Raw genomic sequence first — 25670 nt, forward strand, 5'->3', positions numbered from 1 at the left:
GAGCTTAAAACTCTCACTGGGTAACTTTCAAGTTTTAGGTTTTGTATGTGATCTAGATTTTATTGTAATCTTCCCTCTGATTCTCGAATGCAAACAGGAAAGACAAAATGGTCCTCTGTAACAGTTGTAGAAACTACCCTGAATATGATCATGAATCATATGAATATACATGTATATATATGACAATACATATCCTCATCACAGTGAATTACAAAGGAGAAAGTGACTGCCTAAATCTGGAAGTGAGGAATATGAAAGCATTTAGAGGTTCGAGGAAATCGTTGGCTTTTTTTCTTTAGAGAATTATGCATGTTTATGCTGAATTACTCCCTATTATTCTTGGACCTCTATCACTGGTAAGGATGAAGGGATGGTACAGCAGCTTATCTCACACACATACTGTGCACATACATGATTTGTTTTGATGAGGTACTTGCCTCTTAGCGTTAATGTAAAATACTGTTGCAAAGTAGTTGCTATCGGAGCAGTGTGTGTAAAGTGGAGGTATTGTACATTTTTAGTTGCTGTAAAGTTTTCAAAAGCTTAACTTGTAGAATCATAAAGATGCAAAGGCACTTTAGATTTCGTATAAACTAACCTCCATTTTGGGGAAGCAGTTAAGTGACTTATGCAATACATAATTAGTGACAGAGGCAGAACAGAAACTTAATTCTTTACTCAAAGAACTTTCTTTCTGATTAATGTAGTTAAATATGGGTAGAAGAGTTATTTAATCCAAACACAAATGATGATATACTCAAATGATTGTAAGTATTATTAAAAGAAAAGTTGTTTGACAAAGCTCAACTTAATAGGGATTTTTTTTTTTTTTTTTTTTTATAATCCTGGAGAGATCTAGCTTTTGGGCCCCCTCAGTATCTACATCTATAAAAAACAATCAAGGGCTTTTGAAGGGTCCTGTTAGGTCCAAATGTTCTTTTCCAAAAATGTAAAAAATAAATAAATAAAACAACTTTATAGAGAATATACTTACTCATTCCTTCCCAAAGAAAATCAGATCAAATTATATTTGGAAAAATTAACTTACCTTTTAGTGTATACAGTATTTTAATAATTTTTAAACATTGGTAAACACTGATGTGAAGGGAAGCTTTATTATTTTAAGGCATTTAAGAAAAATGAATATTAATTTAGAATAGGTTAAATTTACCTTGTTTAGAGGTGACTGTATGTTCCAAAGGTGACATGAATAACATAGTGAATAGAAACCTGTGTCAGCTTCGTGAACCCTCTGATTGTGGTGTCTTGGGGATTTATTGCCATACTTAAAGTGGGGCACTTTGGTCCTACTTTGGGAGCCTTATTTTGCTTGTACCTGTATAATGGAATGACTCAGAGAGAGTCTCAGAGTTTTCCTGCTTAGGTCTTGCTGTTTTACCCCACTGTTGATTCATCTTTACATACTCAAATCCCCCAGTTAATCAAAACATAATTTTTTTTACAGGAGGGACGGAGGGAGAGGGAGAAGCACACTCCCCACTGAGCAGGGAACCTGACACGGGGCTCGATCCCAGGACCCTGAGATCATTACCTGAGCCAAAGACAGACACTCAGCCAACTGAGCTACCCACGCACCCCAGTACTGTGATCAAGAGTCACAAACTACCGACTGAGCCAGCCAGGCACCCCTGCCCTCCTTTTTATTTTTAATTAAGATATAATTCACATACCATAAAATTTAGCCTTTTAAATTATAAGATTCAGTAGATATTTTAGTATATTCACAAAGTTGTACGACCATCACCACTATCTAAGCTTAGAACATTTTCATAACCACAAAGAGAAACCCTGTACTCATTAGCAGTCACTCCTCATTTCCCTTTCCCAGCCTCTGGCAACCACTAATCTACTTTCTTCTCTGGATTTTCCTATTCTGGATATTTCATATAAATGTAATCACATAAGATGTGGCCTTTTGTGTCTAGTTTCTTTCACTTGGCACAATATTTTCAAAGTTCATCCATGTTCTTCATTTATTTTTATGACTGGGTAATACTCCATTATATGGGTAAACCACATTTTGTTTATCCATTCATCAGTCTATGGACTTTTGGGTTTTCACATTTTAGCTTATTTTCATTATTATGAATAATGCTGCTATGAACAAGTTTTTATGCAGTACAGCTATTTTCTCAGGGATAATTTTGGGGCAAAAATCTTACCTTCTTTGGACATATGTGGCATGTAAGCCTTCATTGACCAATACAGAGACTTATCTGCTTGTCATGCGTAAGCTGAAACAGTGATGACATTTTTATTTAAAAACATTTCTTTTTGGGGTGCCTGGGTGGCTCAGTCGGTTAAGCGTCTGCCTTCAGCTCAGGTCATGATCTCAGGGTCCTGGGATCGAGCCCCACGTCGGGCTCTCTGCTCAGCAGGGAGTCTGCCTCTCCCTCTCTCTCTGATCCTCTTCCACTTGTGCTCCCCCCCTCTCTCTCTGTCTCAAATAAATAAAATCTTTAAAAAAATAAAATAAAAACATATCTTTTCGCCAGAAATATGTAGATGTTGAAACATGAACCTCCTATGATAAATGTGAAATTGAATTTCTTGAGTACAATTGGTCAATTTTTTCTCCGTAGTGATTAAAATATTACCATTATTTGTGTACCAGAAATTACCCTTCCCCTATTTGAAGAAATCTTTATTTCATATTATTAATTTAAAATTAAAGATAGGGAATTGCCACGATGTACACTTTAAATAGCTTACAATTTGATAGGTCATTTATATCTTAAACCAAATTAAAAAATAAAAATCTGTAGCCAAAATAAAAATAAATAAAGTTAAAGACATGGAATGGAGGATTTCTTTTGGGAAATATGTGTCATAACCATTTTGCATTTTTATTCTTTTTCTGGTATCCTTTACTATCCTAAGTATATCCTCTTGCCTCATATGTAGGTGATGGCAAAAACCTCCCAAGTAGTTAGTGATGGCAAAACTACATTTCTTGAGTACAAGACTATTTTAAATATATATAAATATCTGGGGGGAAGTGACTGGTTTTGGACTTTTTTTTTTAAGATTTTATTCATTTATTTGACAGAGAGAGACAGTGAGAGAGGGAACACAAGCAGGGGGAGTGGGAGAGGGAGAAGCAGGCTTCCTGCCGAGCAGGGAGCCCGGTGCGGGGCTCGATCCCAGGACCCTTGGGTCATGACCTGAGCTGAAGGCAGATGCTTAACGACTAAGCGACCCAGGCGCCCCTGGTTTTGGACTTTTAAACTAGCTTATTTGTGATTCTTAAAGTAATGAACTGGTAATTTTTATACTTTATACCTCTCTAAATGCCTAAAACATTTTCTGCTATTTTTAAAATTAACTAGTTTACAAAACAAGATTCTTCCTAAGAGTATTTATGATTTAGGACATTTTTTAAAAGATTTTATTTATTTATTTGACAGAGAGAGAGCATAAGCAGGGGGAATGGCAGACTCCCTTCTGAGCAGGGAGCTGGATGCGGAGCTCGATCCCAGGACCCTGGGATCATGACCTGAGCAGAAGGCAGATGCTTAACTGACTGAGCCACCCAGGCACCTCTGATTTAGGACATTTTTTAAAAAACTTTTTCCCTGCTTTTAGTTTTTTTCTCCCTGCTTTTAGTTTTATTTGCATTTATTTTATGCAGAATTTACTTCTAGGCCATAAGTCTTTGTTTCTTCAGTTTCTTCTGGGATATCTTTTTCTTCTGTGCAACCTCCTCTTACGGTTTAGGAACAGTGTCCTCTTTTTCAGTAAGGATCATCTCAGTGGGGCAGAGAGAGCTCATGTCTGGGTGAATCCGACCATGAGCTCTGTTAAGTTCTTGCTGCATCTTGGGGGCTTTGTTCAACTGGATGTGCTCAGTGACCAGAGAATCTGTATCTAAATCCTTAAGTTCAACATTACTCTCTGCATTTTTAAGCATTTGCAGTAAAAATTCAGCACTCTTTGGGCCACCAACCTTGTGTCCAACCTCACTGTTTGGATTGGGCACACCTACCAGCTCCACCATCATAGTGACAGGATGGCACACATGGCTTCTGTAAAGTGACATCCTTCAGATACTTGGTGGCTTTCAGATATACATACTCTTGATGGCCTGGAAGGTTTCATATGTGTTCTTAAAGTGAACACAAAGATTTGAACCTCTTGATTTGCATGATTTTGTAGGGTTGTCTGGGTCAAGTGAATAGTGAACCATTTTCAGAGATCACCTCAGGCTGCTTATGGGAACAGCTAAAAACTTTTTAATTCTATGCAGCATAAAAGTAACTTTAAGCTGGGGTAATTAAATTTCGGTGTAGAGTTGATAGTAGTAAAAATAAAAATTCATTTGAGAGAGGGAAATTATTTGTACAAGATATAGATCACTTTTCCAATAAATTGTTTCTACCTAGCTGCTTGGAAATAAACATGATGGTAATTATCTCCCAAATACCTAATTACCTATTCTTGATGGATAAGGACATTATGTTCTCCTCTAATTATTATAGAACTGTTTTGATGTACTTAGACTATAAGAATATTTGAATTGACTAACTTGTTTTTTCTTCAAGTTGCTTACCTGTAGAGGACAGGTTTCTGTAAAGCTGAGAAGCCTGACCAGTGGGATGTTGGTATTTCAGAGGTTGTATCGTAGCATTGAGGCTTCCAAAATGTTTTTTGTATTTATGAATTCTTGGGATCCTGTACTGCAGAGACGATTAACAGTGTACTTAATTTTCTTACTCCCCTGCTAATGGCATTTGAGGTCTCTTGTTCTTCCTTTGGTGCTTGTAAGATTTTATTTCTTTATTTGAGAGAGAGAGAGAGCGCACGGGCAGGGGGAGTGGCAGAGGGAGAGGGAGAGGCAGGTCAAGCAGGGAGCCCAGTGTGGGGCTGGATCCCAGAACCCTGGCATCATGACCTCAGCCAACGGCAGACACTTTACTGACTGAGCCACCCAGGCGCCCCTGGTGCTTGGTTTTGTTTAATGAATGCCAGACTATGAAAAAAGGCTGTTGGTCCTGATCATTGACCAGTGTCAAAACCTGTGTGAAACATTGAGTCATTTAGTTTTTCATTTTACAGATTGTTTACATATGTAGAGGTAGAATAGTGTGGGATGGGGTTATTAATCAAAGAACAAAAGATAAATTTGGATGTGCTAGATTAGTTCTGTGTTCTAGGAAGAAAGAAAGGAAAGGTCAGCGACATATATAAACCTTTAATCTGCCTGGTCAGACCTCTCTTTTCACTGTGGAGATTTCTGTTCTTAGAAAAAGTTTGAACTATTTTTTATGGGTCTGCCAAAGCAGAAAGCAACCCATTTCTGAGTCATAGGAAATCTGTTAACAAATGTATTTGTAGACTTGGCGAAAGTTTTGCTTTTTTTTTTTTAACTAAGTTTTTCTTAAGGTAGGTTATTGAAAAATAGGACTGATAGTTCCATTTTGCTCCACTGTAGCTTTATTTTATGAATTATGTACTGGAATTAAAAGAGCAATGAAGTAGAGTTTGAAAATCAGCATTCTAATAGTTGTATCACTAAGTAACTGAGTGTGTCATTCTGTGGAAGATCGGAGGATGCTAAGAAAACAGATGTGAAGAAATAATTAGTACTTACTGATACATATGTTCCTGGCAGGTGCTGTTGGCAGCAGCGGTCTGCACGAAAGCAGGAAAGGCTATTGTTTCTCGACAGTTTGTGGAGATGACCCGAACTCGGATTGAGGGCTTGTTAGCAGCTTTTCCAAAGCTCATGAACACTGGAAAACAACATACATTTGTTGAAACAGAGAGTGTAAGATATGTCTATCAGCCTATGGAGAAACTGTACATGGTGCTGATCACTACCAAAAACAGTAACATCTTAGAAGATCTGGAGACCCTAAGGCTTTTCTCAAGAGTGGTAAGAGTCCTTTTGTAATTGTGGGCCATAGTTTTCTGCTTTAAATTTTCACTGTGAAACTATTTTTTCCCCAAAGCAGCTGATGCTTATCAGTTTGCATGCTCCATACCCCCACCCCAGCAGTTTGTTACAGCTCCTTATTCATTCAGCTGATACTGTTTGTCCTCCTAGACTATAAGTATCCCAAAAGAGAATGTGCAAACTGACCTTTCATTTTTTTAAGCAGTTGCTTCAGTCTGTTTTTGTGGTTCTGACACTTGTTTGCCCATATTTTTAGATGATATTCATTAGGTAAGGCTTATTGATATATAGACACACACACACACACACACACACACACACACACACACACACACACACACACACACACACACACACACACACACACACACACACACACACACACACACACACACACACACACACACACACACACACACGCTCTTTATGCCAAAGTCTTGCTTAAAAGAAAGAGTAGGGGAGCTATCAAAGGGATTCAGGTTTTGCTGAAATTTGTGTATTTTGTTTTATTTGAAATTTGTGTATTTTAAAGGAGAAGACTTGGGAAACATAAATGCTGATAAGTTTTAAATCTTTCTTTTCCATTGCTGCCCACGATTAGATCCCTGAGTATTGCCGAGCCTTAGAGGAGAATGAGATATCAGAGCACTGTTTTGATTTAATTTTTGCTTTTGATGAAATTGTTGCCCTGGGATACCGGGAGAATGTTAACCTGGCACAGATCAGAACCTTCACGGAAATGGATTCTCATGAGGAAAAGGTGTTCAGAGCAGTTAGAGAGGTAAATAAATAGGGTCTTTTTTGGGACTTCTTGTTTTTGTGTCTTTCTTTTAGGCTTTATTGTTTTCCTGTTCTCATTTGCTAGTATAGACTGTACTCAAAGCCACACCACTGATGTCTCTTTTTGTAGACTCAAGAACGTGAAGCCAAGGCTGAGATGCGGCGTAAAGCGAAGGAATTACAACAGGCCCGAAGAGATGCAGAGAGACAGGGCAAAAAAGCACCAGGATTTGGAGGATTTGGAAGTTCTGCAGTATCTGGAGGCAGCACTGCTGCCATGATCACAGAGACCATCATTGAAACTGATAAACCAAAAGTGGCACCTGCACCAGCCAGGTATAATTCAGTGTGTCACCAACAACCCTAGAATGGCACATGAAGGCTGTATGTGTATATTTCGGAGTGATAGCTGATTTCTGGGCAAGTTGAAAATAATGAGTGACTTGATGAAATAAGATGTAATATTAAATTTGGCTACATAATAAAGGTATGAAGGAGAAATCAATGTGGTGGGGGATTTTTTGTGTAAAAGAGGCTTCTTTTATAGATTATACCACGAGAGTTGCTTTATTTTGGGAAAAGGGGATATTTAACGTTTATGGAACATGGATTTTTTTAATCTTGGTGTGAATGGATTTCTGGGAGAATCTGTGAACGACCTGAAAGTATGTGCAAGAGTTTGTTTATGCACAGGTATATTTATCAGGATGGAAAGTACAAAGTTTTCATCCAATCATGCATGCTTATATAAATATACCTTTGGTCTTTAGGTCCTTGAAGCTTATGTATTTTTTAAAAATTTTATTTATTTATTAGAAGGAGAGAGAAAGAGAGAGAACAAGCGGGGGGGGAGGGGGAGAGGGAAAAGCAGACTTCCCACTGAGCAGGGAGCCCGATGCAGGACCTGATCCCAGGCCCCTGGGATTGTGACCTGAGCTGAAGGCATATGCTTAACTGAGCCACTCAGGCACCTGAAGTTTACATATTAATAGTGACTCAGCTGCCAGTTTGGGCAGGGGAATAGTCTAGTGCTCCCCTAAACCCTAGGATGCTTGGGTTTTTCCCCTTGAGTTCTTCACATTCTTCTTAAAGAACAGTTTCAGGGAAAGGTTGAATGCTATGGGGTTATTAATTAATGTTTTTTAGTTGTGATGTTTTTCTTATTTTGTTATTTCTTATTCTTCCACTTAGGCCTTCAGGTCCCAGCAAGGCTTTGAAACTTGGAGCCAAAGGGAAGGAAGTAGATAATTTTGTGGACAAATTGAAATCTGAAGGTGAAACTATCATGTCCTCTAATATGGGCAAGCGTACTTCTGAAGCTACCAAAGTGCATGCTCCACCCATTAATATGGAGAGGTAACCAGTAACTTTTTCAGTAAGAACAGATCACATAATGTGTAGAAATGTTTATTTTAGTGCATTACAAATTTTTTGTGTATCTTTTAATTTTTCCAGATTTAAAAGACTTAGAGCATATCCTAGATTTTAACATGGGGTCTTTTTTTTTCCTCCCATTTCCCATGATTGGGGGCTCTCAGCAATTTCTTTTCTTTTTCAAGATTTTATTTTCATTTATTTATTTATTTATTTATTTATTAAGATTTTATTTATTTATTTGACATAGACACAGCGAGAGAAGGAACACAAATAGGGGGAGTGGGAGAGGGAGAAGCAGGCTTCCCGGTGAGCAGGGAGCCCGATGTGGGGCTCAGTCCCAGGGTCCTAGGATCATGACCTGAGCCGAAGGCAGATGCTTAACAACTGAGCCACCCAGGCACCCCAGCTATTTATTTTTTATGGAGTTTAGAACTTACCTTTTATTAACTCTGTGCTGGCTAAGTTTTTGTTTTTGTGTTTGTTTTTAGAGCGTGTGCGTGGAGGGGTACAAAGGGAGAGGGAATTTTTTTTTTTTAAGATTTTATGAGCGAGAGAGCGCATGTGCACAAGCGTGGGGAAGGGCGGAGGGAGAAGGAGAGACTCTCAAGCAGACTCCCCGCTTCGTGCAGAGCCCCACATGGGGCCTTGTGGGGCTCAATCTCATGACCTTGAGATCATGACCTGAGCTGAAATCAAGAGTCGGACACTTAGCCAACTGAGCCACCCAGGCAGCCCAGTGTGCCGGCTGAATTTAAAAGTAACTTGTCTTGGGGTGCCTGGCTGGCTCAGTTGGTGGAGAATGTGACTCTTGATCTTGGGGCTGTGAGTTCGAGCCCCATGTTGGGTGTAGAGATTACTTAAATAAATAAAACTTTATTTAAATAAAAAAATAGTAAAACTTAAAAAAAAAATAAAAGTAACTTGTCTTTTGCCTAGTGTGTGCCTGGTCTCTTAAAAGTGGACTTGAATTAGAGGGCTAGAGTGGTGGTGGCCTCTGCACTGTATTTTGGCAAGTCTTCTTTTAATTAAACTTTAAGGGGAACCAGTCTTTAATACAAAATTTATAAATATCTTTCACAGCAAATTAACGTATTATCTTTTGCGTTTTACTTGAACCCAGTATAGAATTTTTTTTTAAGATTTTATTTACTTGTTAGAGAAAGCACAAGCAAGGGGAGCAACAGGCAGAGGAAGAAGCAGGATCCCTGCTGAACAAGGAGCCCAATGTGGAATTTGATCCTAGGACCCTGGGATTATGACCTGAACCAAAGGCAGATGCTTAACCGACTGAGCCACCCAGGTGTCCTGAGCATAGAATATTTTGATTTGTCTCTTACATCAGGACTGGTTCATAACATTTTTAATTACCAAGTTCACATATGCATACCTCAGATTTCTTGTTTTGAAGCCCAGACTTCTGTTGCTGATGGTTTTGGGGTCAAGTGAAAGGTGAGTCTGAGAGTATACTTGTATCAGGTGTGCATAAGAGTATTTTTGTATGTCCTGTTCTGTATGAGATGAACAGGATTACATTGAGATAAATCTCTGAAATCACTGAAGCTCCCGTGCTGTTCCTAGTGGTTGCTTTGAGTGAGACAGAGCCTTGACACTATTTTAAAAAGATGTTGGAAACCATGTATTAGAGAGGGCTTGAGACTCTTTACAAGCAGGGGGAGTGGGAGAGGGAGAAGGAGGCTTCCTGCGGAGCAGGGAGCCCGATGTGGGGCTCGATCCCAGGACTGTGGGATCATGACCTGAGCCAAAAGCAGACACTGAACGACTGAGCCACCCAGGCGCCCCAAAATATTTCTTGAACATGGAGCAAACTCTTGTGAAAGTAAATGAGACCCTGTGTGAGCGGGGGAGGGGGCAGAGGCAGAGGGGGAGAATCCTAAGCAGACTCCCTACTCAGTGTGGAGCCCAATGTGGGGCTTGATCTCATGACCTTGAGATCATGACCCGAGTCGAAACCGAGAGTTGGAGGCTGAACTGACTGAGCCACCCAGGTGCCCTGATCCTGCGTTATTTTAAGATACACTCCTTTGTGGTCTTGTGTAACATACGCCTTTGTTTCTGGGAAGACTTACATATTGTAACAAAGTAGGATGCCAGAATAATCTTTTTAGTATCTGCAGTTCACCCAGTTAAAAATAGTTTTAGTAAAAAAAATATGGTTATATTATACTTAGTAATTGACCAGAACAGTAGCACTTTTTATTTTACTTATTTTTCTTATTAGGTTATACATTCATATAGTTCAAAACTTAAAAGGTTCAAAAAGTATTACAGGGGCCCCTGGGTGGCTCAGTCCGTTAAGTGTCCAACTCTTGATTTCAGCTCAGGTTGTGATCTCCAGGTCGTGAGATTGAGCCCCATGTCGGGCTCGTGCTCAGCGTGGAGTCTGCGTGTCCTCCCTCTGCTCCTCACCCTCCCTACTTAACTAATTAATTAAATTAAATCTAAGGGGGGAACAAAAGTATTAAAATAAAGTCTTTCTCCCACCAGGCAAGTTTCTCTTTTTGGAGGCAACTACTATTAACTAGTTTTCTAGTTCTTCTATTCTGAGAAGTATAGTCTATATGTAGGTGAATAAAAACATATATATCCTTTTCTTTTTTCTTTATACACAAGTGGTAGCATACTAGACACATTTTCCAATTACTTTTTTCACTTATTTTGGAGAAGAGAATATCCTTATTTGAAGCTATAAAGACATGACATCTAAATGTGATACTTTATCCTAGACTGGGTCTTGTACTTTATTTTTTTTTCTTTTAAAGATTTTATCCATTTATTTATTTTATAGAAAGAGACACTGAACGTGCGTGAGTCAGGGGAGAAGCAGAGGGAGGGAGAGAGAGAATTCCAAGCAGACTGTGCACTGAGCACAGAGCCCAGTGCAGGTCTTGATTCCAGGACCCTGAGATCATGACCTGAGCCGAAATCAGGAGTCAGACGCTTGACCGACTGAGCTGCCCAGGCACCCTGGGATCTTGTACTGCTTTAAAGCACATTATTAGGTCAACTGACAGAATTGGCATATGGGTGGTAGAGTAGAGAAAGTATCAGTGTCAGTTTGCGAAGTTACTGTGGTTATGTAAGAGACTATCCCTATTTTCACAAGATGTGCTCTGAAGTGTTTAGGGGTAAAGGGCCATGATGTGTATAATCTGCCTATAAGCAGATCAGGAAAAAAAAAAAACAAATATAGTTGTATAGTTGTAGAGAGTATGAAATGATAAAACAAATGGTGGGATAAAATGTTAACAGCATTTTTAGAAAGTATAGGGGTGCCTGGGTGGTTCAGTTGTTGGGCGTCTGCCTTTGGCTCGGGTCGTGATCCCAGGGTCCTGGGATCCAGCCCCACATCAGGCTCCCTGTTCCGCAGGAAGCCTGCTTCTCCCTCTCCCACTCCACCGCTTGTGTCCCCTCTCTCACTGTGTCTGTCTTTATCAAATAAATAAAATCTTTAAAAGAAAAATAAAAAAACAAAAAGGTATAAATGTATTCCTGGTATAATTTTAATTTTTTAATTTTTGAAATTATTTTCAAATGAAAAACATTTTCAGTTACCTCTTTTTTCACAAGTGCTTAGTATTCATTTTTGTGGATATACCTTTATGTATTTAAGCAGTTCCCTACTGATGGACATTTAAGTTATTTCCAACCTTGTATTGTAGATAGTTCTTCCGTGAATAACTACTACATTGTTTGTACAGGTGGGAACTTGTCTGTGGGATAAAAGGGTATAATGCTTTAAATTCTGTACATACAGCAACAGCACCTTAAAATACGTTGTTGATGGCTAATCACCATTAAACCCTGGAGAAAGGGAATTCTGGTTTCTACCTTTATGAAAAAATTTATTACTTTTTCTCTACAGTGTGCACATGAAGATTGAGGAAAAGATCACACTGACTTGTGGACGGGATGGAGGATTGCAGAATATGGAATTGCATGGCATGATCATGCTTAGGATCTCAGATGATAAATTTGGCCGAATTCGTCTTCATGTGGAAAATGAAGATAAGAAAGGGGTGCAGCTACAGGTGTGTAGAGGCTTTGGGTAAGGAAGTATTAAGACTTCGGTTTGTCTGGGGCACCTGGGTGGCTCAGGCTGTTAAGAGCCTGCCTTCAGCTCAGGTCATGATCTCAGAGTCCTGGGGTCAAGCCCCATGTCAGGGTCCCTGCTCGGCAGGGAGTCTGCTTCCCCTTCTCCCCCTGCCCCTCCCCCCCCGCTTGTGCACTCACGCGTGCCCCCCCCCTCGCTCTCTCTTGCTTGCTCGCTCTCAAATAAATAAAATCTTAAAAAACCGACTTCGATTTGTCTGCCTAGCACAGTCTTTCTCAACTGGAGTTTCTCATGTGAACCACAGAACATAGAAAATGAATTTATAGGGGCACCTGGGTGGCTCAGTTGTTAGGCGTCTGCCTTCAGCTCAGGTCATGATGCCAGGGTCCTGGGATCAAGCCCCGCATCGGGCTCCCTGCTTAGCGGGAAGCCTGCTTCTCCCTCTCCCACTCCCTCTGCTTGTGTGCCTTCTCTTGCTGTGTCTCTCTCTGTCAAATAAATAAAATCTTACAAAAAAAAAAAAAGGAATTTATAGAACTAGTGCCATTCTAGATGCCTAGGAAAGAAGTTAATTTATTACATACAGTGGAGACCTTGAGACAGTAAATATCTTACCAGGGGGGTTGAGAGCAACTGACAGCAGTTGTATTATAATAGACTTTTAATAGTGGAATTGAATGAAAGGTCATTTTGAAATCGATTTAATGACTTCATAGTCATTAACAAAGGTACAGATAGATGCTTATTTGTTTCTGTTACGCAAAGAGTAAATAATTCAGGATACTGTTTCAAACACAGTTTTTAAAAAACGGCAGAGTTTTTTAAAAGATTTTTATTTAGTGAGAGAGTGAGCATACACGAGAGCAGGGAGAGGGGCAGAGACAGAGGGAGAGAAGCAGGCTCCCCGCTGAGTGTAAAGCCCGAGGTGGGTCTCAGTCTCAGAACCCTGAGATCATGACCTGAGCTGATGTCAGAAGCTTAACCGACTTAGCCACCCAGGAGCCCCTGAAGGGCAATATTTAATGGTATTTTTGAAAATTTAATAAAAATCCTTACAAAATATGTATGTTCCTCCTACCTGGATATGTATGAAACTTCTTTGTATTATTACAGTTGTTTTGTCACTTTATTTAAATGGTTGATCTTGTATTTCTTGTTACAAGAACAAAGCATTTTTAGGGAAGAATGTGGTTTTTTTGTCTGTTTTTCCCCCATAATCAGCACAAAGTTGTCTTTTGGAAGTAGTGCTTATAGTTTTGACAACAGCTTTGCTGGCTCTCTTTTTTTAAGATTTTATTTATTTATTTGACAGAGGGAGATATAGCGAGAGAGGGAACACAAGCAGGGGAGCGGGAGAGGGAGAAGCAGGCTTCCTGCCCAGCAGGGAGCCCGATGCGGGGCTTGATCCCAGGACCCTGGAATCATGACCTGAGCTGAAGGCAAATGCTTAACGACTGAGCCACCCAGGTGCCCCAGCTTTGCTGGCTCTTAAAGTATATATAGGCTACTGTCCAGGAGTTATTTCTTTTCCCTTTTCTCTCTTTTTTTTTTAAGATTTTATTTGTGTGTGAGAGAGAGAGAACGAGTGGGGTGAGGGGCAGAGGGAGAAGCAGACTCCCCACTGAGCAGGGACCCCATCGCTGGGCTTGATCCCAGGACTCCAGGATTATGACCTGAGCCAAAGGCAGATGCTTAACCGACTGAGCCACCCAGGCGCCCCTCCCTTTTCTCTCTTAATATGACTTCTTTTTAAAAGATTAGTCTATCTTAGCTGGCCTGAGTTTGAATAACTTTATAGTGCTCTGGGCAAAATTGCAACTAAACTTTCCACAGAGCTTTTCTCTCTTCTGCCTTCTGACTGTAAGGCCAGGACTGCTATATGACCCAGGCATCTGATCAGTAGTCTCCTACTTGGCTTGCTTGGCCCTCCCATGATGTTGCTTCCTGTGAAGTATTTTTAGAAAGGACTTGGTTAAAGGTCTTCAGCTTTTTCAGTTACAAAATTATTAACTTGTTCGATAACAAACAAAATGCCTTAGAGTTGAAGTTACTTTTAAAGAATTTATTTATTTATTTATTAAAGATTTTATTTATTTGAGATAGAGAGCATGAGTCAGGGGGCAGAGGGAGAGGGAGAAGCAGGCTCCCCACTGAGCAGGGAGCCTGATGTGGGGCTTGATCCCAGGACCCTGGGATCATGACCTGAGCTGAAGGCAGACGTTCAACCAACTGAGCCACCCAGATGCCCCTAAAAGATTTATTTATTTATTTTGGAGAGAGAGAGAGAGCACACATGCTCAAGTGCAGGGCATGGGGGGGTGGTGGCAAGGGACAGAGGGAGGGAGAAAATCTCAAGCAGACTCCCTGTTGAACACAGAGCCCGATGCAGAGCCTGATCCCATGACCCCAAGATCATGACCAGAGCCGTAATCAAGAGTCAGCCACTCAACAAACTGAGCCACTCTGGTATCCCCAATTCCTATTTTAAAATGTCTTGAAGTCTTTAAAAAAGGGACATCTTTCTTCAGATCAAAAGGAATTGGCATTCTTTTAGGTACTCTATTTTATTTTTTTATTTTTTTTAAGGATTTTATTTTAAGTAATTTCTATACCCCACATGGACCTTGAACTCAGAACCCTGAGATCAACAGTTGCATGCTCTACTGCCGACAGAGCCAGCCAGGCACCCCGTGGTACTCTATTTTAGATGTGTAGATTATGGACCATGTAAGACCAGAAGGAATTTATTTCCTATCTTATGCCTGAACCTCAGAAGTTTTCTTTTACTTGCCATTTCAGACCCATCCAAATGTGGATAAAAAACTTTTCACTGCAGAATCTCTAATTGGCTTGAAGAATCCAGAGAAGTCATTTCCAGTCAACAGTGATGTAGGGGTACTAAAGTGGAGGCTACAAACCACAGAAGAATCTTTTATTCCACTGACAAGTAAGTGTTTCTGGCCAGTCCCACTAAGCTAGTCGGCACTGAGAACTAGAAATAGCCCTGGCTTGTACATGCTTATCTTCATTGCTGTAGCAAAATTCTTTTTGACAAAATGACTTTCTTTCAAAATGGGCTTAGTGCTGCATTTTGTGTATTTTAATCATGAGCTTTCATTTTTTAGTAGCTTTAATTTTGAAACTCTTATTTATAGTAGTTTATATTAGGGTGTCTAAGGCCTGCAGCTAGCTGTCCGCTTTGATTTGCCATCTTAACTTTTCTCCATTCTTTTTCTAATATTTGAGTATTCCTGCTTTGCTTTTTTTCTCAGTTAATTGCTGGCCCTCAGAGAGTGGAAATGGCTGTGATGTCAACATAGAGTATGAGCTGCAAGAAGATAATTTAGAACTGAATGATGTGATTATCACCATCCCACTTCCGTAAGTGGTGTCCCCACATAATGATTTTTTTTTGGTACTGGGCTTATAGAAATAGTCTTTTGGAACTTGTTTGGAGGCAGCACTTAGTTGGCCATCCATTCTAAGATACCTGCTTCTTAAAAAGGCCGGTTGTAAAAGAAACCAGTTACAAAAGTCCACAACACTATATGCTCATATGACATTGGGAAAACATAATACTCTTGGAACAGAAATCAGGAGGTAGAGAGGAAGACAGTTGACTGCAACAGGGCACAAGAGAACTTTCGAGGATGGTGGAAATGTTCTATGACTTGACTGTGATGGTGTTTACAAGATTACATACAATTGTCAGAGGGTGTTGAGCTGTTCACGCTAAAAGGAGTGGATTTTACTCTTTTTAAAACCAACTCAGAGCCAGTTGTAGTTCTAGGGCTGTTTCCAGATGTTGGGCCTCTTTGTTCTTGTAGTAATGAAGACTTCCAGAAGGAGGAGCCATTTTTCAGTCAAAAAAAAAAAAGTCGATTTTGTTTTGCAACTCAGAAATTGAATCTGTTAGACTGAATTTTTTCTCTTTCACTTGGTTCTCTAAACTTTCAGCTAAAGATGAGAGTATGTTTTCAAGGGAACCATTGATTCTTGCCGGAGAACATATATACATTAGTTTTCGTAAATTTTCTAACAGTTTTATTGAGTATAACTGACATACAATAAACTACACATATTTAAGTTGTACAGTTTGATAAGTTTTGACACGTATATACCTGTGAAACTGTCACCACAATTAAGATAATGAAAATGTCCAACACCCCCAGAAGATTAGTTCCAGTAAGTTTTTATTTTTATTATTTTTTTTTAGTTCCAATAAGTTTTTAATGTGTACTTTAAAGCCCCTCTTTCTAGGATCATCTGGAAATACTCTTTCCCTTAAGTTTATCTCACTAGCACTTCCAGTGAGTGTGCTCTATTATATCGCCAATGAATCCAGCTCCTCTCCTCTACCTGTCAGTACCTGCCCCCCATAATTAAGTACAGGGTATAATTATGAACACCCAGTAAGTGTATTCTTAGTGTATCTTTATTATATTGCTTAGTTATTATTGCAGAGAAAATGGTATTAGTTTAATTTGTAGTTTTGTTTCCTTTTTGATAATTCAGACGTTTACATGGCCAGGTCTGGTTTTTTGTCATTCTTATTTTCCATTTTAAAAAATATGCTTTAGGGGCGCCTGGGTGGCTCAGTCGTTAAGGGTCTACCTTCAGTTCAGGTCATGATGGGATCGAGCCCCACATCGGGCTCCCTGCTTGGTGGGAAGCCTCCTTCTCCCTCTCCCATTCCCCCTGCTTATGTTCCTGCTCTTGCTATCTTTCAGTCTCTGTCAAATAAATAAAATCTTTAAAATATATATATATATGCTTTATTATCACTCTCTCCTTTATTGGGGTAACTGTCTTATTCTTCACAGCTTGGTTATTCTTTCAGAACAATAGATGGCTGCCTTGAACCATTGTAGGACTTGGGCGTTGGTGACAGGTGTGGGTTTTGTTTTGTCAAGATTTATTTTACCAGGCTATTTTTAGGATGCCACAATTTTTAGGCCTCTCCATCTATCCTGTAATTGTGGTTATGGTGGTTTCCTGTGTCTTAGTTCACTTTTGCAATAGTCTCCAGAAGAGACCCTTCCTTAAACAACATTTTACCCTCTTCTCTAGAACTGATCAAATTTGAGAGACCAGAATCGGAAGAAGAGCAGAGAGAAGAAACATATATACAACTGGGACCATAGAATTGATAGGGAAGAGCTGATCATGTTGTATCACTGTTAAATTCTTCTCTTTGTCTCCTTATTTACTCTGCCCCTAATGGAAGCATTGAATGGCACTGGTGAATGAAAAGATGGTAAATTTGCAATGTGTAGGAGTGGGTGACACTGCCTGTCAGCCATGTTTGGGGTGCAAAGTACATCCTAACTAGCCCTGGTTCTCTGGCAAATTAAGGACAGCTATGTGTGTCTTTCTTCCATCATGTTCACATTCTGGGCAGGGGTGATTGTGTTTTTACTTATCATATAAAAGTCCACTTACTGGATTATAAATCAGACCCACCAGCGTCAAGTACAGGTTTTGAAACAAAATCTTTTGAAGACATCTTTTCAAAGGCCCAAATTCATCTCCATTCTAAATAACCAGATAGTGATGTATAAGGTTTAGCACCACTAGTATCAACTGTTTTCCCCCCATTGTCACCTATAAAGGGAGCTGCAGTATGTTAAAATTCCTTCTTGACAAGGCAACAAACCCTTGGTGCAGAATTTTTGGAAATATATCCCACTTTTGTCAGTCTCGGTCCCCTGGTAAGTCCAGATTTAATCCACAAGCTGGAGCAGCCCATGGATATCTCTGCCAGTTACCTGTGGTTGCATGTATCTGTATATATAAAGGCAGTGAGTGAGACCCTTGGCCAAGGTGCTAGGACGTTGTTTGATCCTTGAAGTTATTAGGGAGCCTCATTTTTTTCTAGGACCCTAAAAAAGTGGGCAGAAGCTGAGGAGCATAATCAAATTCAGGGCTGGTTTTCCTTGGCAGAGTTCTTCCAGCTCTGGACCACTAAGGTGACACAGGTGTTTCTCATGGCAGATCTGGTGTGGGCGCGCCGGTGGTTGGGGAGATTGATGGCGAATACCGGCACGACAGCCGACGGAGTACCCTGGAGTGGTGCCTGCCGGTGATTGATGCCAAAAATAAGAGTGGCAGTCTCGAGTTCAGCATTGCTGGGCAGCCCAGTGACTTCTTCCCTGTTCAAGTCTCCTTCATCTCCAAAAGAAACTACTGTAATATACAGGTATACCCCCTATTTTTAATATTTTATTTATTTATTTGACAGAGAGCGAGAGAGGGAACACAAGCAGGGGGAGTGGGAGAGGGAGAAGCAGCCTTCCCACCGAGCAGGGAGCCCGATGTGGGGCTCGATCCCAGGACCCCGGGATCATGACTGGAGCAGAAGGCAGACGCTTAATGACTGAGCCACTCAGGTGCCCGAGGTATCCCCTTTTAATCGAGAGCACATATGGGGAAAGTGGTAAGATGGATGCCAGATAAACAGCATGGTATCAAAACTCAGAAAAGCTGGGGTACCTGACTGGCTCAGTCTGTAGAGCATGTGACTCTTGATCCTCAGGGTCATGTGTTTAAGTCCTATGTTGGGCCTAGAGCTTACTTTAAAAAGAAAAAATAGAAAAACTGGTGTTCCCTGAGGATTCCATTATTGACTCTCATTGTATGATCTTGGTCAAATTCCTCTCCTGTTTTAACTCAGTTTTCCTCTCTAGATTGGGCAAGGTAAAGAAATTGAATACGTATAAAAGTATTTATGGATTGTGGGGTGCCTGGGTGGCTCAGTCATTAAGTGTCTGCCTTCGGCTCAGGTCATGATCCCAGGGTCCTGGGATCGAGCCCCGCATGGGGCTCCTTGCTCCGCGGGAAGCCTGCTTCTCCCTCTCCCTCTCCCCCTGCTTGTGTTCCCTCTCTCGCTGTGTCTCTCTCCATCAAGTAAGTAAAATCTTAAAAAAAAAAAAAGAAGTATTTATGGATTGTGCAAGATTTGTATTTCTTAGTTGTCTATTTTTTTAAATAAGATCATACATTTTATTTTTTTTTAAGATTTTTTTTATTATTTGACAGAATCACAGTGAGAGGGAAACATAAACAGGGGGAGTGGGAGAGGGAGAAGCAGGCCCCCCGCGGAGCAAGGAACCCAGTGCAGGGCTCGATCCCAGGACCCAGGGATCATGACCAGAGCCGCAGGCAGACGCTTAATGACTGAGCTACCCAGGCGCCCCTCATACATTTTAAAAGCCATTTACCAAAACAGCCAACCTATGGTTTTATAATGCCTTTTATTTTTTAATTTTTGAAATTTTTAAGTTTTTGTTTGTGTTTTGTTTTGTAATGCCTTTTATGTGTCACTTGGTTTGAACCCAAGGACAGAAAGAAAGTTTTGTTTTTATTTGAGAGAGGGAGAGAAAGAACATGAGTGGGGGTGAGGGGCAGAGAGAGAGGGAGAAGCAGACTCCCCACTGAGCAGGGAGCCTGATCTGTGCCTTGATCCCAGGACCCTGAGATCGAGCCCCGAGTCAGGCTCCATGATCAGCACAAAGTCTGCTTATCCCTTTTCCTCTGCTCTTCCCCCACCATGTGCGCTCATGCTCGCTCTTGCTCTCCCTCCCTCTCTCAAATAAATAAATAAATAAATTAATTAAATAAAATCTTTTTTAAAACCCCACAATATTTGGATTATTTATGTTATAGCTTCCCTTCATTAATACAGATAATCATGAGCCAATTCTTTTGCAGACCTGGTCCTTTAGATAAGCAAAGTAATGAGTATTTGTGAACTGTTTCTTTAGATTGTTATTTTTAACTCATTGTACCTCTTGTTTTTGAAGTTGCATTACAAGGACCCAATTTATATTGTCATTTTCCCCTCTGACTTGTTGATTTGCTTGTTATTGTGGCACTATCTTATCTTCCCAGATGGTCTCTCTCTCTCTCCTATAAGTGCTTGGGAGGTTACAGTTTTCCTTCCTCTGTTGGATAATTCCAAAAAGCACTTCTCTCTCCACTCTCAGTTATTGGCATAAGCCCATCAGTATTGGTAGTACAGGCTTGAAACCAAGACATGGGATAGTAATGGGCACATTTTCCTGTTTGGGACAATTCGAAGAGTAGGAGGACTCTCTGAAAACCTCATTAGAAAATATAATCAGTGGTTCAAGCATTGTGTTAATGCCATTACAGGCACTGATGTTACAGGTAATTCATTAAACTAGACATTTATAATGAAAAAGAAAAAACAAGATCTCATAGAAGGACCCAGCCATATCTAGAAAATAACTGTGATAGAGCAGCTTAATGAGACTTGGAGAGCAAATCAGGCAAATGAAGTTGAAGAGTTAGAATATTGCATTTTGGGTCAAAATATTAATTGATCAGCCTGATAAAATGTGAACTTCATAGGTTTTATGGGGCAAGGTCTGGGTAGTGGCCACTCATTCTAGATCTTTTACTTGATACCACTGTACGTCTCATGCCAACAGTTGTCTTTTCTGTCTAGAAAGCAAGTTAATCGTGTTGGTGGAGAAGAGTGATGCTATAAAGCACAATTGTGAATTGAATTTTTGTAGTGTTTTTGAGTTATTTTTAATACTGCTTTAAGGGAATTTGATCTGTTCTGTCCTGAGAATTTAGTCAGCACCTTGGAGACTTGCTCTCCTCCTGCTTTACCTCACTCTTTGTTTGTTTCCCTAGGTTACCAAAGTGACCCAGGTAGATGGAAATAGCCCCGTAAGGTTTTCCACAGAGACCACTTTCCTGGTGGATAAGTATGAAATCCTGTAGTACCAAGAAGAGGGAACCGGAAAGGAAATTTTTCATATTAATAAAGAAGAAGCCAACAGTGGCTGAAGAGTTTTTTCCAAATCCACAAGCCATTGGAGACCCTTTTTTTCTGGTACAATGCACGATTCTCTGCGCGCAAGGACCCTCAACTCACCCTCAGTGTTCAAGTGTCACGGAGACATCCTTTGGCAAAGAAAGACACAAACATAAAGGGAAAGGCTGCTGATTTCTTTGGCAGATTTTACTGGCCAGCAGGAAAGCACGTTCTCCAGGGAATGCCCCCCAGTTGAACAGCTTCTCTGCCTTTGCCTCATTGTTGCTCCTTTGTTTTAATCCCTAAATATGGTTACATTTCATACTTCATTTTTAAAAAGTTTTCTCTGCAAATTTTCTTTTTCTTTTCTCTGCAAATTTTAATCTTTCATACTCCTTTCCTTTACCTTCAGTTTTTCTTTATACCTTCAGTCAAGCACTGGGATCATCCATATGTAGGCATTGTATTTGTTTGGCACTCCTGGGAACTGGTTGATCTAATCCAATCTTGGTCTTTGGACTATACAGGTGAACTGCTTAAGGGGTATGAGGTCTAGAAGTTAACAGATAAGGATGTACTTTGTCTTTTTCCTATGTCCACTTATCCCTCCATTCCCTTGCACGTTGTTTTCCTTCAGTCATGTTCCTGTTTAGAACAGTACTGTGAATCCCACTTGTGCCAGTAGTAAAGACCACTGAGAAGCAGCTTTCTGATGGCACAGCCCCCACTTGCAAGATGCCTGAGAGGCGAATGGTTATGTCCAGAGAGGGCTTTCACATCCACAGGTAATCCTGTCGGCTGCTGGTGCTACCCAAGCTTCTGGTTCTCTACACTTTGGGTACTTCAGCTAAAACATAAAAGCTCATGGTCTTTGTAATCCATTCACGTGTCCTTGAATTCATCACCTCCTCCTCTTGGCTCTTCTCTGTGTTCTCAGTCCTTTCCTGTCTTTCCTGTCTCTGAAGTCCTTCTTTTTCGTCCCTTGAGCCCTTCTTGTTGAGTGTCCTCATGCCCCCTCTCATCCATTACTTGTGCAATGGAGAAGGCTACATCAGCCAGGCCAGCGTTGGCTTTCTAACTCAGTATTGCACTGAGTTAGCAGCAGTATTGCTGCTGCTAGGCCACAGCCCCAGGCGGGGCGGAGAGGCAGATGACCTGCTGCACTTCCAGCTGGGCTGGAGATGACCACTCCCACTTGGGACGACAGCGGGCCTCCCCTGCAAAGAGTGTGCTGTCCTCGAAGCAAAGCAGTCACACACAGATGGCCATGGATGGAATTGTTTGCCAAAGAAATTTCTGGCCTTTCCCTTTCCCTTAACTGCATCAGGGAAGAATCTTTATCTCTGGCTTGGTTTCCACATGAGGTTGTTTTGAGGAAGGGGACTGGAACAAGAAATCTGTCATGTAGTTACGTAGGCAAGAAATCTTATTAATCCAGTTTTGTTTGAAAGTTGCTTGTCCATATGATTTTTTTAAAGTTGTTTAGTTTCACAACTTTTTTTTTTTCTGAAATTACTTTTGGGGTAATATTTAAAATGAGCGACATTTTGTAACCCTGTAAAATACATAGGGAATATAACATTCCAGTGTACACAAAGAAGGAAAATTCTTTAATCAAATAAAGAGTATTATAAAATGAATGTTTATTAGACTCTTGGCTCTCTCATACTTTGGTGTCTCCTTGCTGATTCGAGATGATGTAACGGGATCTAAGTTTAAAAATTAATGATATGTTTTTTTTAAGAGCAAAGCATCTCTATCCGAGAGTATTCATTGCCTTCCCCCACATTACAGGGATCGTGCCTCCATGTGTATTCTCCATCGGAGCGCACATACACGTACACGTATACGTGTACTCCGGTCCGTGGAGTTTTTTAATTTGATGCTACTTAACGGACTTTTGGTCTTAATTTTTTGTCAGGGGCAGTTGTAGAGTCAGAACCATGAGGCTTCATCTACAAAGAATAACAATGATCGGTGATGTCTCAGAGCATTCTCTTCCCCATTAGAGCAACAGTGGTAAGAAAGTGATCCCGGGGTGAGGGATGGATGGATGCTTGGGGAGTTTTGATAATTCCCTCAGGAAAGTCTTCATCCTTACTTTCTTTTTATGTAACTTAACTATTGACTGTCAACAAATTCTTTGGAAGACAAATTACTTTCTGTAATGAATAACGAGTGTCTGGGAATGATAAAGTTTTTTATCTTCAGGGTGAAAGCCAAGAGTTTGAATTTTTTTCTTCCTTAAGAGAAATAACGAAGTCTCTGGTCTGTTGCTGAAGCGTGGCGTGGCTCTCTGAGACTGTAACCCTAACCCCGGGGAGCGCGCCGGAGCCATGCCACGCCCGACTGGCACTGGTCCCTCCACCGCACCAAGTGGACCTTTTGTTGGCCTCTCGTGAGGGAGCCGAACAAAATAATTAGATCTGACTGAGCATTCTGGTTAATGTAGGAGGTTTGTGGTTCCTGCTTTGAATTAATTAATTCCACACAGGAGGTAGGGAACACACCTCGTGGTCAGGAATTCCTTTCCAAAAAAGATCTGTAATTCATCTACTCACAGTAGTTTCAGACCCCCTGGATCTATCAACCCATGCATCTCTGACTCCGGAAGCTTTGCCCTCCAATTAATGTGAAGTTGTCCACACTGAGTAGCTTCTGAGAGATTTCCAGGCTTGATACAGAGTAGCTTTTTTAAAAAAGTTCACATCTGGTCGGGCTCATTGAAGGAAGATAGAAAAATAGAAAAAGCCCCATCCTCAAGAAGATGAAAGTCTTAACTAGAAGCAATGGCTACCTACTTTATAAAGCCTTGTCTCCTCAGGTAGACAAGTGTTAACTATGGCTGATGCTAGTGCGAGTCTCAGTGAGGGTGAGGAATAAGTAGGGGTCTGTCTCGTAGGCTTCAGAGCAATCTCTCAAAAGGAAAGCAAAAACTCCGAATTAACTCCCCTTTACTATGCACATCTCATTGCAACCATTCTCTCCTTCCATTTCCTCTTCTTGCCCCCTTTGGTAAATCTATTTGCCGCTATAGAGCTTTGAAACTCCTAGAGGCTCCACAAGTCACTGGGTGCTGTACATCACTCTTAACCTGAGGTTAGAAAGCCTCTCTACAAGCATCAGTCTCCCATCTTACCCTCGGGAGTTAGAGGTTTACGTGGAGCCAGACCTTTAGGAAGACTATACCTTTCCAAACTAAGCTGTTGCCCACTCTCAAACACAAGCAATCTAGCCACAAAGCAGTTTTAGAAGCTTGGGTCCCTTCCCACTTCTCCACCCCCCACAGACAGAAAGGTTTTTTGCCTTGCTGTTCATAGGGCAGGGGCTAAATGGCTACTTAGGGCTTAGCCCATTTCTCGAAAGCTCCCATAAGCGTACTCTGTGATCAGGTTGATAACCAGACGGGCTGGTTGAGAAAGAGGCGTTACATTTTCAAGGCAATGAAGCCAAGTGGAGATAGGTTTTGTTTCCCATTCTCTTGCCCAAATCAGTGGTGGTTCTTTTCAGCTCATAGGAAGGTCCTGAGCCTACACGGATGTAGATGAGACCAGTCTTCCCCCACTACCCAAACTGCCCACTCAGCTTTGGTGTCTCTTAGCTTTGGGTCTGAGCATGGATTGTGCAATTTCTAGGACAAGCCGAGGAGAGACCTCCTGCTGCAGAAAGGTTTGAACATTTCCCCAAGTTGGATGCAGGGAGGAGTTACTTGGCGTCATTGCTGTCACCACACCTACGCTAATGATGCCTGAGTTCAGGATCCGCAGAGGCCAGAAAGGAGAGCTTTAGATGTGACTGTGCAGGGTTCGCTTGCTGTAATGAGCAATAATCGCCTCCCTCTGGGGCGAGGGGGAGCACAGAGGTGGGAAGATTGCCTAGGCAAAGGCAGGAGGGATGTGGAAATAGACTCCTGACATTCATAGCCAAGTGCAGAGGGCCTTCAAAAATCCACTCTTCCTTCCACACCCAGCCTTTGCCCTCTCCCCCCTGCTTCCAGTTTGGAAAGTCTGAAGCATGCTTGGAAAGCTGTTTTCTGCTTTCTTCTCTCTTCCTCCCCCTTTCCTGAGCTCCCAGCTGCTCGACCTCTTGCGTAATTGTGAGAGAGCACTGAGTTTTTTGATGGGCTCCAGATGTGCAGCGGGTGGGGGTGGAGGGTGGGGGCGGTAGGTCTGTAGTCCCCTGAGTGCTCTAACTGTGGGAACATAGGGCCTCAACCTAGCAGGAGTGAGGACACATTGCACAGAGCCTTTATCATGGGGTCAGCTGGTCCCTGGGTGGGAGGAGAGAGAGAAGATGGGTGCTGTTTCGGCCCCCTGCCTCTGCGTCAGCTGCCCTGTGGCGGGCTCAATCATTCGCTGAAATTCCTCCTGACTGAGATGGTAAAGAAGATCTGGGAGTTGTGAAACAGTTATGTGAAAAGACTCTGAGGTACCCCAATCAGAGCCTCTTCCCTCAAATGCTGGGTCTTGGCACGTAGGATGCAATAGTTGGGGTTTTGTTTCTTTTTCTTTTACCAGAATAGTCTCGAAATTACTGTTGTGATCTGCCTCATGAAAGGTGGCCAGAGTCAAAATACCTTCAGGAGCCTCAAACAGTGTGAAGAGAGGAAGAATAAGAGGCTTCCTCCCATCCCCCAAATCCTGGGGCTTCCTGGTACCCACGATGCCTGCTGGAGCCTTGCTTGTTTGACCTCTGTTAGCCACAGCTGGTAACTGCGAAGTGTCTTTCCCCTCCCC

General features: G+C 41.3%; 1 protein-coding gene across 2 annotated transcripts in view; it reads left to right on the plus strand.

The window, feature by feature from the left end:
* Nucleotides 1-22570, plus strand: part of ARCN1 (archain 1) — a 26545-nt gene extending 3975 nt beyond the window's left edge. Inside the window, exons 2-10 of one of the 2 annotated variants that reach the window (XM_035722665.1) lie at nucleotides 5633-5896; nucleotides 6519-6698; nucleotides 6828-7033; nucleotides 7889-8053; nucleotides 11958-12123; nucleotides 14946-15093; nucleotides 15419-15527; nucleotides 18141-18345; nucleotides 20811-22570. In XM_035722665.1, coding sequence (XP_035578558.1) covers nucleotides 5633-5896; nucleotides 6519-6698; nucleotides 6828-7033; nucleotides 7889-8053; nucleotides 11958-12123; nucleotides 14946-15093; nucleotides 15419-15527; nucleotides 18141-18345; nucleotides 20811-20900 — 1533 coding nt within the window. In that variant the 3' untranslated portion in view covers nucleotides 20901-22570. The remainder of the gene's footprint in view (nucleotides 1-5632; nucleotides 5897-6518; nucleotides 6699-6827; nucleotides 7034-7888; nucleotides 8054-11957; nucleotides 12124-14945; nucleotides 15094-15418; nucleotides 15528-18140; nucleotides 18346-20810) is intronic. The other variant, XM_035722666.1, reaches the window with a different exon arrangement.
* The last annotated feature ends 3100 nt before the right edge of the window (nucleotides 22571-25670 follow it).

The sequence above is a fragment of the Zalophus californianus genome, chromosome 11 (assembly GCF_009762305.2).
Source record: "Zalophus californianus isolate mZalCal1 chromosome 11, mZalCal1.pri.v2, whole genome shotgun sequence".
Lineage (NCBI taxonomy): Eukaryota > Metazoa > Chordata > Mammalia > Carnivora > Otariidae > Zalophus > Zalophus californianus.